We start from the raw sequence: 15,225 nt of genomic DNA, 5'->3' as shown, positions 1-15,225 counted from the left end.
AATCATTCTCAAGTGAATGTCATCATGTTTATCTTTCATGTTTTCTTTGAAGGCATTTAGGTTCAAGTGTTCTTCTTAATCCTTCATCCATTTTGAGATTTTTTTGTGTCGACGTATATGTATGAAGCAAGATTATGGCCAAATGTTATTATTTGGCATGTATATATCAATACTATTTTTTAATTCTTACTTTGGTTTTGAGGGAGAGAGCAGATCATGAGTAGGGAGGCACAGAGATAGAGGCAGAAACAGAATCCAGGCCCTGAGCTGTCAGCAGGAGCCTGATGTGAGACTCGAACCCACAAACTGTGAGATCATGACCGGGGTGGAAGTGGGATGCTTAACCTACCAAGCCACACAGGTGCCCCTAGTCAACACCATGTTTAAGAGACACTATCCTCCCCCCACTGTGCATTGTTGGAAATCTCGTGGAGGATTTGCTCACTGCATCTGCAAACTTCTACTTCTGGGCTCCGTAATGAGCTCCACTGGCCTAAATGTCTCATTTGATGCCAGCAGCACACTGTTGTGGTTAATGTACCTCTGCAATATCTTTAGAAAGAGAGAAGTGTGATGTCTCCAGGTTCTCTCGACGTCATGATTGTTTTGTTGCTTCCATGTGTTGTGTGCTTTCATATGAATTGTATATTTTTCAGGTTCCTTAAAAAACTCATTGGCATTTTTACTGACATAACAAGATAAACATAAAAATAACATAAAAATATAAAGCAGACAGAAAATAGAGACTGTCACAAATACAGAAAACATATCAATTACATAAAAATTTGTATTTGGAAAAGTATGTAAAATTTGAAACAAATAGGTAGCCTAGGGAAATAGGGAAGACTCAAACAAATGCAATCAGAATTGAAAGAGGAGACATAACTGAACTAAAGACATGAAAAGGATCATTAAAGAAAAACTTAGGTATTTATAGGCCAACAATTAGATCACCAGGAACAAATTACACATTTTATGCCATAAGGTAGTCCACCAACACTGTTTCATGGAAAAATACAAAATGAACAAAAGAAAAATTAATAAGATTTCTCTATCTAAAGCCTCACCCTCCAAAAAATCTGCATAGGAGTCCATGGCTTTATTAAAACTTCTACTAAGTATTTAAAGAGGAATTAATGCCAATATTTCTCAAACTATTACAAACCACTGATAAAAAAACAGCACTCCCAAATGAAATTTGTGAGGACAGCATTGTTTTCACACCAAAACCAAAGAAAGACACCACAAGAAGGGAAACTACAGGTCACTATCTCAAATGAACATACATGCAAAATTCCTTCACAAAAGGTGAGCATACTGAATTCAACAGAACATTGAGAGGATCATACAACATAATCCAGTGGGATTCATCCAGGGATGCAAGGATCCTTCAACATACACAGATGCATAAATGTGATGTCCTCCATTACCAGAGGGAATGAGTGAATCAAAGCCATCATTAATTGATTCAAAAAAACATTAGACAAAATTCAACACATGTTCATCATTTAAAAAGAACCCAATTAAAAAGGAACTGAAGGAAATTACCTCCACATGATCATGGCCACTATGAAAAGCCCACACCTGACAGCATATTGAACGGTAAAATGCTGAAGGCTTTCCTGTCAAATCAGGAGCCAGGCAATGATGGTCACCCCTAACATAAGTGTTCCCCATGATAACGTGAAGAATACATATGCCACCTCAAACTCTGTCATCTTGTCACACTGCTTATTTGGGTGAAAGTCACTTGAGAAAGAGCCCAAGTACACTCAGACTCTCCATCGTCCCTTGACAGCAGGATATAAATCTCCCTCCCATGTACCAAGAGGGAAGAACCATCGTTAGCACCAGAATAAGGAACACAGGGACAAGAAGTCTATGCAAACAAACCTACTTACTTGGTGACTAACATAATACCCCAAACTTAACTCTTGCCAAATCCAATGTTTTGTTGTCTGAAAGACACAAGTGCCACCTGCTTTGTCCTTTCTCTGGGTGTGATATCATTAGGAAGGCCATGCACTTACAAAATGAAATTTATTCTCTCCTGTAGATATGTCTTATGTCAAATGAATCCTTACACTGGCTAAATCCCAGAAGAAAATAAGGGAAAAGCTTTCTTCTCCTACCACTGGAAGACATAACCAGAAACAAATAGGGAATAAAAAAAATAAAAGACATTTAAATCAGTAAGGAGGAAGGAATATTACTTGTTTGCAGGTGACATCGATCTTAAACATAACAAAACCCTAGAGATACCACAAAAAATATTAGAACCAGTTTTTTTAAATGAGGAAAAGAGCAGGATGTAAATGAACAAAGGAAATAAATAAAAATAAACCACCTGTGATTCTACACACCAGCATGAAAATACATGCAAAATAAATAACAAAATTATACAAGTGAAATAGGCACAGAATAAAGTATTTTGGGTTAAACTTCAAAAAGTATGTAAAACACCTGTAGAGTGAAAATGATCTATGTTGATGAAAGACCTGTAAAAATGCACACAGGACTGCAAATACACCTGTACTCACTGAATACAATTATTCATATTGTCAAAGCACCATCTACACAAACTAAACTACAAGTGCGTCCCTAACCCTGTAGTTCACTTTTAAAGAATCAAATCTAAGACTGGAGCTTGATATATATGTCAGAGCACATGCAAATGGGGTCCTCTCTGTGCTGATAAAACCAGCCCATCCCAGACTCTGCAGCTGGGAGAACACCCCCAGCCCCCGGAGTCCCAGGTGTTCCCATTCTCTGATCAGGACAGAACAGACACCTCACCATGGAGTTTGTGCTGGGCTGGGTTTTCCTGGTTGCCCTTTTAAAAGGTAATTCACGGTGAACGAGGGACACTGAGTCTGTGAATGGATATGAGTGAAACAGTGGATGTGTGACAGTTTCCTGACCAAGATGTCTGGTGTCTGCAGGTGTCCAGTGTGACGTGCAGCTGGTGGAGTCTGGGGGAGACCTGGTGAAGCCGGGCGGGTCCCTGAGACTCACCTGTGTGGCCTCTGGATTCACCTTCAGTAGCTATGCAATGGGCTGGGTTTGCCAGGTTCCAGGAAAGGGGTGTAGTGGCTCACATATATTTATGATGATGGAAGTAGCACGTACTACGCAGACTCAGTAAAGGGCCGACTCCCCATCTCCAGAGACAACTCCAAGAACACGCTGTATCTGCAAATGAACAACCTGCAGGCCGAGGACAAAGCCACATATTACTATGCAAGACACAGGGTGAGGGGACCTCGCTGGGAGCCCAGACACAAACCTCCCTGCAGGAGGGGATCAGCACCACCAGGGGGCGCACACTATGCACAATTCTCCTTTGTGTTGCCAGGAGCAGGTGATGATGGAGGTTACAGGCAGGTTTCTTTTCAGGGTCTGGGGCTTCCTGTCCACACAGCAGTTCCTCCAGGGAGCCTCTCTGGACACAGGATTCTGTGTTTACCTATTACCTGTGTGAATTAGATCATTGTTTTCCTAGGAAAACTACCCTAACATGCACAAAGACACAGTTGTTTGCATTGCTTACTCCTGTCCCTCAACATGAGTGAATTACAGATTTCCTGAGGCACAACAGCTGAACATTTACATGAGTCCCAGATGCACTCCCTGTGCAGCCAGGACCACAAGCTCCCACAGCTCCCCATTATCTTCACCCAGCCCTGTCCCAATCAAACAAGGTGACACTTCCTTCAATGGCACTTTGCTACTCAGGACTTTAAATGAGCTACAGCTTTATTCAATTCCTCTAAACAAGAGATAAATCATCTCCATGTATTAGTCAGGAATCCCTCGAGCAACAGAACTCAAAGCACATTGGTTTCTGTGACAAAATATGTTGAGAAGTCCCATGATCTACTGTCACAAATTGGGGAGCCAGGAAACCCAGTGGTATAATTCTCGCCTGATTCTGAACTAGTGTCTAGTCTCAGAACCTGCAGAGCCTATGATGTAACTCTAAGAACAAGGGCGGGAGGAGACCAATGTTCCAGTTCAACCAAGCACATGGGAAGTAAAAATGAGGGAATTCTTCCCCCCTCTACATCGTATTCTACTCAGAACTGTGATGGAATGGGTGATGCCCAGGCAGAAAGAAACAACGGAAGGAAATGCCAATCTCTTCTGGAAACTCATCACAGACATACACAGAAACAGTTGTGAATCTGGAAACCCATGACGCAGTCAAGATGACACATAAAGGTAAACATGACACGTCAACCTGCTGTAAATGTCGAGTTCAAAAACTGAAGATTTAGAACTCCATGCCATCACTGGGGTGGACCCTGGTGGGCATAGCAGTGCTCCTGTGGAGAAGGAGCCCCGAGGCCCATAGGGACTGCTGCGGTTTGAGGATCCCCTGGGTCATATCGGATGAGAAAGTTACCTTCTTGGAGTGCATTTAGGAGACAGGCCACTGCCTCTCATGGGGCAGTAGAGCTGACAGGCACCATTGCACTGCCCTGGTCATTAGCATAGGAGCCTCTGCTGAGAGCAGCTAACTGAACGATCCCTTCTTGTTCTTCCTCACCATGAACTCCAAGCTCCTAGTGTTCATGCAACTGCCCTTCTGGGATAACCAGCTCCAACCACATCACAGCAAGACACTGTCCCAGAGGATCAGTGGGGTCCCTGTCACATTGAGTTCAACAATTTGGTGTACTCAAACCCAGATAGAGCTCCTGAGATAAAACATAAGAGCCCTGAGCTGCCAGGTGTGCCAATGGATTGGACAAAGGCAGGGTGAAGGCCAGGTTCTGAAGGAAGCCTGGGACCCATGAGTACAGACTGTTCTATGTGAGGGCTTCCTGAACAGGGGTGGCTGGAAATCCAAATGCAGGGACTAGAGAAGGAGTTGATGCCAATATTTCCTCCCACCAATTATCATGGACAGAATTCAGTGAGCAGCAAAACACCCCCCAGTAGATACTGAGCCACTGACACCAAGCCATACCCACCTTTCCTTCCTCAGGTGCTTCCTTACTAGGGAAAGAGTGCCTAGAACCCAGACCACCATTGCACCCCTCCCTCCAAAGACCACCATATACCCCCACAGGCACCAAGTCTACTGAGCATAGAGTGAGGCATAGCTTCACCTCTAGGGGAAATAGGAATTAGCCTCTTTTAATAAGGAGACCAAAGTCACCTAGCTAAAACTCACAACACTATGGACAAAGTTGAAAAACTCTCCCCTAGAGGCAAGGAGAACTCTGCAGAGGACTGACATCAGGGACAGAGCAGCCAATACAAGACAGCACAGTGCACACAGCACATGCAAGAAATGCTTCCAGAATGTCAGGTTGTCAACAGTATGTAAACATTTCTCAAAAAAGACACTACTCTAGAAGCAGAAAACATTAAAACACTTAAGAAAGAGGAAACATGGACATACAGAGTGATGGAGGAATTTATTCAAAATAAAATACTATAAAAGGACATTGCCAGGGATATAATTAAACCACATATAAATAATAAGCCTCAAACAGAATTTAATACCTATCATAAGGAAACAGAAATTTTAAAAATTATCATAAGGATACTAGCTGTGCTTGAGAAAGCCTAGAAGACATGAGGGTACCCTGACTACAGATGGAAAAGACCTAAAACCCAGTCAGGCTGAAACTTTTAAAATGCTGTAACCGAGATGTGAACCTGATTGGATATAATGAACTCAAGGCAGAAAGAAGCAGATGAATGAGTAAGTGACATGGAAGATATAATTTTGTGAGAAACGAAGCAGGAAAGAAGAGGAAAATTAAAATATTGCATCACAAACGTATACTTAGGGAATCAGCAACTCCATAAAGTATAATAAAATTCTTTTCAAAGGAGACCCAGAAGAAGAAGGGAGGGAGAAAAAAAGGGGAGTTTTGTCTGAGTGCATTAGAGTGGAAAATTTCCACTAAATGGTGAAGGAAACAGACATCCACATGTATGAGTCACAGAGAACTCCCATTAAAATTTAAAAAAAAAAGCAGGCCAACTCTGAGACATAACATAGTAAAATTCACAAAATACACAGATTAAAAAAACCCTATAAGCATGAAGACAGAAGAGTTTGCTAACGAATACGGGAAGATAAAAAAAGACTATGGCAGAAGTGTCCACAGAAACCTGCAGGAAAGAAGGGAGTGGCATAATATCCTCAAATGTTCAATTGAAAATCAGGCAGTCAAGGGGGAAGGAGACAAGACGGCGGAACAACGTGGAAGATTTTTGTGTGTCTCGCGTCCATGAAATACAGCCAGACCAACACTAAACCATCCTACACACCTAGAAAACTGATTGAGGATTAACACAACAATCTGCACAACCTGAACCACAGAATTCAACAAGTACGTGGCGTGGAGAGGGGACCTGGGGGAGCAAGAAGCTGCAGGAAGGGAGGTGCTTTTGCAGGTGGAGAGAGGACAGAGACTGGGGAGTGGGGGAGAAAACAGGAAAAGAACCCCTCCCCAAAAGCAGCTGGAGAAAACGTGGAAAATTGGAAACAGCCACAGGGACTCAACTAAAAAGGGAGAAAGGAGAAAGGAGAGTATGTAAATTCCACTAAGACTGTAAACAAGGGGAGTGCAAAGGCTGCAACTCCACAGCTCCATACCTGGAGGTGCTCTGGTGGGAAGGGAGAATCCCAGGAACAGAGTGGGGTCCGGGATGTTCTCAGGCCACACCGGGAGAGGCAGTTGCACTGCTGGAAGGACATTTGGAGGAGACTGCCAAAGCCATCTGGTCCCAGTAGACCCCGGAAAACGGCCACATTCGCTGGTGCTGGAACAAGGTCGTTTAGGGTGAAGCCTGGTGCCAGACGTGTGTTGTGATTTTCCATAATCCACGAAACGCTGCTGCTACACTCTTGTGAACTTTTTCTGGGGTGGGCTGGCACCTGGCCACAGTCTCGGGACACCGACAACAACAGGGTCCAGCAAGCGTTCCTAGCTGCAGCCGATATTCGGCCATTGCTCATTCGGACATTGCTTGGTGAGACCCTCCCACAGAGGGGCAGAACAGGTCAAAGCCGTGGTCCTTTGGATGTAAGGGACCGGGGAAAACAGCCGTGTCTGTGACAAAACTTGGGAGAGAGGTGCGGCCTGGGGCCTGGTCACAGAGAGTGAAGGAGCGAGGAGTGGACAAGGGCTGAAGACAGAGGATGGGTGCGCAATTGCTGATCCAGGACAACAGACTGGGTACCTGAGTGGCGCCATTTTCACTTCTCCCGCGCATGTGCATTCGCACCTATAAGCACCACAACAATCCACCACAGGAGCCTAAAATCGCCATCTAGTGGACAGGAGAGCCATTACACTGAACCCCGCCCAACTGGGCCAACAGGGCTCTTCAGGAACACAAGTCTCACTGACACTTACTTTATGGACTATAAAGAGCTACATAGACTGACATCTAGGGAATAACGAAGTAATTTCAGTCCTACTTCAATCTGTTAGCAGGTTCATCTAGTCAATTTTCTTTCTTTTTTTTCTTTTTCTCTTTTATACTTCTTTTCTTTTTCTTGAATGCAGAAACAGAAAAAATTATTTTTATTATCAATTATTATTAAAAATATTTTTCTTTAATTTTTATTACTATATTTTTTATATTTCTGTAATTTTTTTTCAAATTCTATTTTACTTCCATCATTTTCTTTTACTCTACTTCATTGTATTCCCGTTTTCAAATTTCCAAACAGTTTCCTTTTTACTTTTTCTTTCTTTTTCTTTTTTTCTCTTCTTCGTTTCTGTAGTTTTTCTGGAATACAGAATGAGAAAAAACTTCATTTTACTTTCAATTTTATTAAAAATATTTTTCTTTAATTTTTTTACTATATTGATTGCTTTTATGTAAATTTTTTCAAATTCTATTTTACTTCCATCATTTTATTTTAGTCTACTATGGTGTATTCACTTCTTGAATTTTCAAATGATTTCCTTTTTTTCCTTTTTGTATCTTTTCTCTCTTTTTTGTTTCCTCTCTTTTTTCTAGAATACAGAAAAAGAAAAAAATCACAGTTATTTTTTATTTTTATTAAAAATATTTTTCTTTATTTTTTCTACTATATGCTTTACTTTTCTGTATATTTTTTCAAACTCTATTTTCCTCCCATCATCTCATTTTAGTCTACTTCAGTGTATTCATTTTTTCAAATTCTCAAATTATTTCCTTTTTTTTCTCCCCCTCCCATTTTTTCTCTAATCTGTCAAACCACTCTCAACACCCAGACCAAAACACACCTAGGATCTAGGATATTCCATTCAATTTGTGTGTGTGTGTTTAGTTTTTAATTTTAATATTTCTGTAATTTTATCTTTTAATTTCAATTTTGTGACCTCATTAATTCCTTTTCTCCCTTCAAAATGACAAAACGAAGGAATTCGCCCCAAAAGAAAGACCACGAAGAAACGACAGCCAGGAATTTAACCAACACAGAGACAAGCAAGATGTCTGAACCCGAATTTAGAATCACAATAATAAGAATACTAGCTGCAGTCAAAAATAGATTAGAATCCTTTTCTGCAGAGATAAAAGAAGTAAAAAATAGCCAGAATGAAATTTAAAATGCTATAACTGAGCTGCAATCACAGTTGGATGCAGCGGTGGCACAGATGGATGAGGCAGAACAGAGAATCAGTGTTATAGAGGACAACCTTATAGAGAATAATGAAGCAGAAAAAAAAGAGGGAGATTAAGGCAAAAGAGAAAGATTTAAGAATTACAGAAATCAGTGACTCATTAAAAAGGAAAAACGTGAGAATCATAGGGGTCCCAGAAGTGGAAGAGAGAAATAGGGGTGGAAGGGTTATGTGAGCAAATCATAGCGGAAATCTTTCCTAACCTGGGCAAAGACACAGACATCAAAATCCAGGAAGCACGGAGGACTCCCATTAGATTCAACCAAAACTGACCATCAACAAGGCACATCATAGTCAAATTGACAAAGTACTCAGGCAAGGAGAGAATCATAAAACCAACAGGGAAACAAAGTCCATAACTTACAAGGGAAGACAGATCAGGTTTAGCAGACCTATCCACAGAAACTTGGCAGGCCACAAAGGAGTGGCGGGATGTATTCAGTGTGCTAAATCAGAAAAATATGCAGCCAAGAATTCTGTATCCAGCAAGGATGTCATTCAAAACAGAAGGCGAGATAAAAAGATTCCCATACAAACAAAAATTAAATGGGTTTGTGACCACTAAACCAGCCCTGCAAGAAATTTTAAGGGAGACTCTCTGAGGGGAGAAAAGATGAAAATATATCTGTATAAATAAATAAATACCAAAATCAACAAAGGTTAGAAAGACCAAAGAACACCACCATAAACTCCAACTCTACAAGCATCATAATAGCAATAAACTCCTATCTTTCAGTACTCACTCTAAACGTCAATGGACTCAATGCCCCAATCAAAAGACATAGGGTAACAGAATGGAGAAGAAAACAAGGTCCATCTATATGCTTTTTACAAGAGACCCACTTTAGACCTAAAGACGCCTCCAGATTGAAAATAAGGGGATGGAGAACCATCTATCATGCTAATGTTCAACAAAAGAAAGCCGGAGTAGCCATATTGATATCAGACAATCTAGACTTTAAAATAAAGACTGCATCAAGAGATGCAGAATGGCATTATATCATTCATAATCAAAGGGTCTATCCACCAAGAAGACCTAACAATTGTAAACATTTATTCGCCAACTGTGAGAGCACCCAAATATAGAAATCAATTAATCACAAACATAAGGAAACTCATCGATAAGAATACCATAATAGTAGGAGACTTCAACACCCCATTCACAACAATGAACAGATCACCTGATCAAAAAATCAACAAGAAAACAATGGCTTTCAATGACACACTCGACCAGAAGGACTTAACAAATATATTCAGAACATTTCATCCTAAAGCAACAGAATATGCACTCTTCTACAGTGCACATGGAACTTTCTCCAGAATAGACCATATACTGGGACACAAATCAGCCCTAAGTAAGTACAAAAAGATCGAGATCATACCATGCATATTTTCAGACCACAATGCCATGAACTCAAAATCAACCACAAGAAAAAATTTGGAAAGGTAACAAATAACTAGAGACCGAAGGACCTACTAAAGAATGAATGGGCTAACCAAGCCGTTAAAGAAGAAATTAAAAAGTATATGGAAGTCAATGAAAATGATAACACCACAATGATAACCTCTAGGATGCAGCAAAGGTGGTCATAAGAGGAAAGTATATAGCAATCCAGGCCTTCCTAAAGAAGGAAGAAAGATCTCAGATACACAACCTAAACTTATGACTAAAGAGCTGGAAAAGGAACAGCAAATAAAACCCAAAACCAGCAGAAGGCAGGAAATACTAAAGATTAGAGCAGAAATTAGTGCTATCGAAACCAAAACACAGTAGAACAAATCAACGAAACTAAAAGGTGGTGCTTTGAAAGAATTAACAAAATTGATAAACCACTATCCAGTTTGATCAAAAAAAAAAAAGGAAAGGACCCAAATAAATAAAAACAAAAATGACAGAGGAGGCAAGGGGAAAAATAGCAAAAATGAACTACTGGGACCTCATCAAAATCAAAAGTTTCTGCATAGTGAAGGCAACAATCAGCAAAACTAAAATTCAACTGACAGAATGGGAGAAGATATTTGCAAATGACATCTCAGATAAAGAGTTAGTATCCAAAATCTATAAAGAATTTATCAAACTCAACACCCAAAACAAAATCCAGTGAAGAAACAGGAAAAAGACATGAATAGACACTTCTCCAAAGAAGACATCCTGATGGCCAACCGACACATGAAAAAATGCTCCACATCACTCATCATCACGGAAATGCAAATCAAAACCCTAATTAGATACTACCTGACACCTGTCAGAATGCCTAACATTAACAACTCAGGCAACAACAGACGTTGGCAAGGATGCAGAGGGAGGATCTCTTTTGCATTTTTGGGGGCAATGCAAGTTGGTGCAGCCACTCTGGAAAACTGTATGGAGATACTTCAAAAAACTAAAAATACAACTCCCCTATGAAGCAGCAATTGCACTACTAGGCATTTCTCCACGGGACACAGGTGTTCTGTTTCAAAGGGACACATGCACCCCCATGTTTATAGCAGCACTATCAACAATAGCCAAAGTATGGAAAGAGACAAATGTCCATTGATGGATGAATGGATAAAGAAGAAGTGGTAAATATACACAATGGAGTATTACTCGGCAATCAAAAAGAGTGAAATCTTGCCATTTGCAACTATGTGGATGGAACTGGAGGGTATTATGCGAAGTGAAATGAGTCAGTCAGAGAAAGACAAAACTCATATGACTTCACTCATATGAGGACTTTAAGAGACAAAACAGATGAACATAAGGGAAGGGAAACCAAAATAACATGAAAACATGGAGGGGACAGAGCATAAGAGACTCATAAATATGGAGAACAAACAGAGGGCTACTGGAGGGGTTGTGGGAGGGGGGATGGGCTAAACTGGTAAGGGGCACTAAGGAATCTACTCCTGAAATCATTGTTGCACTATATAATAAATAATTTCGATGTTAATTTTTAAAACTAAAAATAAATACTAATTAATAATTTTAAAAGTTAAAATATTTTAAGAGAAAATAATGTGTGATCATGCTGTTGAGGTAAATATTTCTTAAAGATTATGCCGAAGCCTCCATTAATTAAGGTAAAAATCCAAAACTGAAAAAAAAAAAGAATTCTTCATATTGTCACACCGCCATCCACACAAACTAATGTAGAAGTGCATCCCTAACCCTGTCATTCACTTTTACACAATCAAACCTAAGTCTGGAGCTTGATATATATGTCAGAGGACATGCAAATGGGGCCCTTTCTGTGCTGATAAAACCAACCCAGCCCGACCGTGCAGCTGGGAGACGAGCCCCAGCCCCGGGAGTCCCAGGTGTTCCCATTCTGTGATCAGCACAGAACACACACACCTCACCATGGAGTTTGTGCTGGGCTGGGTGTTCCTGGTTGCCCTTTTAAAAGGTAATTCATGGTGAACGAGGGACACTGAGTCTGTGAGTGGATATGAGTGAGACAGTGGATGTGTGACAGGTTCCTGACCAAGATGTCTTGTGTCTGCAGGTGTCCAGTGTGACGTGCAGCTGGTGGAGTCTGGGGGAGACCTGGTGCAGCCTGGGGGGTCCCTGAGACTCACCTGTGTGGCCTCTGGATTCACCTTCACTAGCTATGCAATGGGCTGGGTCCGCCAGGCTCCAGGGAAGGGGCTGCAGTGGGTCGCAGGCATTTATACTGATGGAAGTAGTACAAACTACGCAGACTCCGTGAAGGGCCGATTCACCATCTCCAGAGACAACGCCAAGAACACGCTGTATCTGCAGATGAACAACCTCAAGACCGAGGACACGGCCACATATTACTGTGCGAAAGACACAGTGAGGGGACCTCACTGGGAGCCCAGACACAAACCTCCCTGCAGGAGAGGATCAGCACCACCAGGAGGCGCACACTATGCACAATTCTCCTTTGTGTTCCCAGGCGCAGGTGCAGATGGAGGTTACAGGCAGGTTTCCTGTCAGGGTCTGGGGCTTCCTCTCCACACAGCAGTTTCCCCAGGGAGCCTCCCTGGTTATATGATTCTGTGTTTACCTATTAACTCTCTGAATTAGCAACTGGGTTGTCATAGGGAAACTAGACTAACATGCACAAGACACAGTTGTTTGCACTTGCTTACTCCGGTCCCTCAACATGAGTGAATTACAGATTTCCTGAGGCACAACAGCTGCACATTTACAGGATTCCCACATGCGCTCCCTGTGCAGCCAGGACCACAGGATCCCACAGCTCCTCCTTATCCTCACCCAGCCCTTGTCCCAGTCAAACAACGTGACACTTTCTTCATAGCCCTTTGCTACTCAGGACTTTAAATGAGCTACAGCTTTATTCAATTACTTCAAATGAGAGACAAACAATCTCCATGTATTAGCCAAGATTCCCCTGAGGAACACAACCCAAATGTCATTGGTTTCCATAACTAAATATGTTGAGAAGTCCCATGATCTACTGTCACAAGCTGAAGACCCAGGAAAACCAGTGATGCAATTCTTGTCTGATTCTGACTAGTGTCTAGTCTCAGAACGTGGAGAGATGATGATGTAACTCTCAGAAAAAGGGCCAGAGGAGACCAATATTCCAGTTCAAACAAGCACATGGGAAGTAAAAATGAGGGAATTCGTCCTCCATCTGCATCAGATTCTATTGACACACTTAATGGAATGGGTGGTGCCCAGGCCGAAAGAAACCATGGATGGAAATTCCAATCTCTTCTGGAACACATCACAGACATCCACAGAAACAGTGGTGAATCTGGGCACCCATGACACAGTCAAGATAACCTATAAAGTTAATCATGACAAGTCAACCTGCTGTAAACATGGAGCTCGAAGACTGAAGATTTAAAAGTCAATCCCATCATTGGGGTGGAGTCTGGTGGGCACAGCAGTGCTCCTGTGGAGGAGGGCAGAGGCCCATAAGGGGAACTGTGGTCTGAGTATCCCCTGGGTCGCATGGGGAGAGACAATTCCCTTCGTGGAGTGCATTTGGGAGATGGGGCATTGCCTCTCATAGGACAGGAGAGCTGACAGGCACCATTAAAGTTCCCTGATCATTAGCAGAGGAGCCTCTTCTGAGAGCAGCTAGCTGGACGCTGCCTTCTGGTTGTTCTTCACCATGCACTCCAAGCCCCTAGTATTGATGCAGCTGCCCATCTGGGGTAAATCAGCTCCAGGCACAGCACATCAAGACCCTCTCCCAGAGGATCAGTGGGGTCCCTGTCATATTGAGTTCACACAATTTGGAGTTTTCAAACCCAGCTAGAGCTCCTGAGATAAAACATAAGAGCCCTGTGCCACCAGATGGGCCAATGGCTTGGACGCAGACAGGGTGAAACCAATTCTGACGGAAGCCTGGGACCCACAAGTGTTCTCGCTGTGTGAGGGCTTCCTGAACAGGGGAGGCTGGGAACTCCAACTCCAGGGACTAGAGAGGGAGCTGATGCCAATATTTCCTCCCACCAATCAGCATGGACAGATTTCACTCAGCAGCACAGCATCCCCAGTGCAAGCTGAGCCACTAACACCAAGCTCCACCTACTCCAGCCCCCATCAAGTGCTTGCTTACTAGGAAAGAGTGCCTGGCAACCAGACCACCACTGCACCCCTTCCTCCAAAGACCACCGTAAACCCCCACATGCACCAAGTCAGCTGATCATACAGTGACGCATATCCTCACCTCTAGGGGAGATAGGAATTAGCCTCTTTTAACAAGCAGACCAAACTCACCTAGTTAAAACTCACAACACTGGGGACAAGGTCCAACACTCCACACTGGAGGCAAGAAGAAACTCTGCAGAGGACTGTCCTGAGGGACAGAGCAGCCAAAACACGACAGCACAGTGCCACGGAACATAAAACAAATGCTTCATGAAGTGTCAGGCCCTGGACAGTATGTGAACACTGCTCAATAAAGATACTACCCTAGAAGCAGGAAAGATAACAGGATTTTCTAAAACATTTAAGAAGGCAGAGACATAGACAACAAGATGATGGAGGAACTCATCCTAAAAGAAAAAATGATAAAAGGTCATTGTGAGGGATATAATTAAAACACATAAACTAATGTGCCTCAAACAGAATTTCTGAAAACTCTCATAATGAAACAGGATTTTCAAAAAGTATCATAAGGATGCTAGCTGTGCTTGAGGAAAATATATGAGACATGAAGGATACGCTTACTGCAAACAGAAAAGACCTAAAAACTAGTCAGGATGAAATTTTAAATGTTGTAACCGAGATGTGAAACTGATTGGATATAATGACCTCAAGGCGGAAAGAAGCAGATGAATGAGGAAGGGACATAGAAGATAAAAGTATGGGGGAAATGAAGCTGGAATGAAGAGGAAAAGTAAAATATTGCATCACAAACATACACTTAGGGAAATCAGCAACTCCATAAACTGTAATAACATTCTTTTGAAAGGAGTCCCAAAAGAATAAGAGGGAGAAAAAGGGGATACAATTTAGCTGAGTGAATTATAGTGAAAATTTCCACAAGCTGAGGAAGGAAACAGACATCCACATCTAGGAGGCAGAGAGAACACCCATTAAAATAAAAAATAAAATAAAAAGCAGGCCAACACTGAGACATGTCATAGGAAAATG

The 15,225-nt window shown here is 42.0% G+C and overlaps 1 gene segment (V, D, J or C); it reads left to right on the top strand.

Moving 5' to 3' along the window:
* LOC109261495 (immunoglobulin heavy variable 3-23-like) overlaps positions 1 to 12,937 on the top strand; it is a 38,887-nt gene extending 25,950 nt beyond the window's left edge. The window contains 2 exon segments of the V gene segment in view: positions 12,131 to 12,441; positions 12,911 to 12,937. Coding sequence covers positions 12,131 to 12,441; positions 12,911 to 12,937 — 338 coding nt within the window.
* Positions 12,938 to 15,225: the final 2,288 nt, after the last annotated feature.

This window comes from Panthera pardus, unplaced genomic scaffold (genome assembly GCF_024362965.1).
Source record: "Panthera pardus isolate Hobbes unplaced genomic scaffold, ASM2436296v1 HiC_scaffold_24, whole genome shotgun sequence".
Lineage (NCBI taxonomy): Eukaryota > Metazoa > Chordata > Mammalia > Carnivora > Felidae > Panthera > Panthera pardus.
Note: the sequence above shows the minus strand (reverse complement) of the source record. Positions and strands in the feature narration are given on the sequence as shown.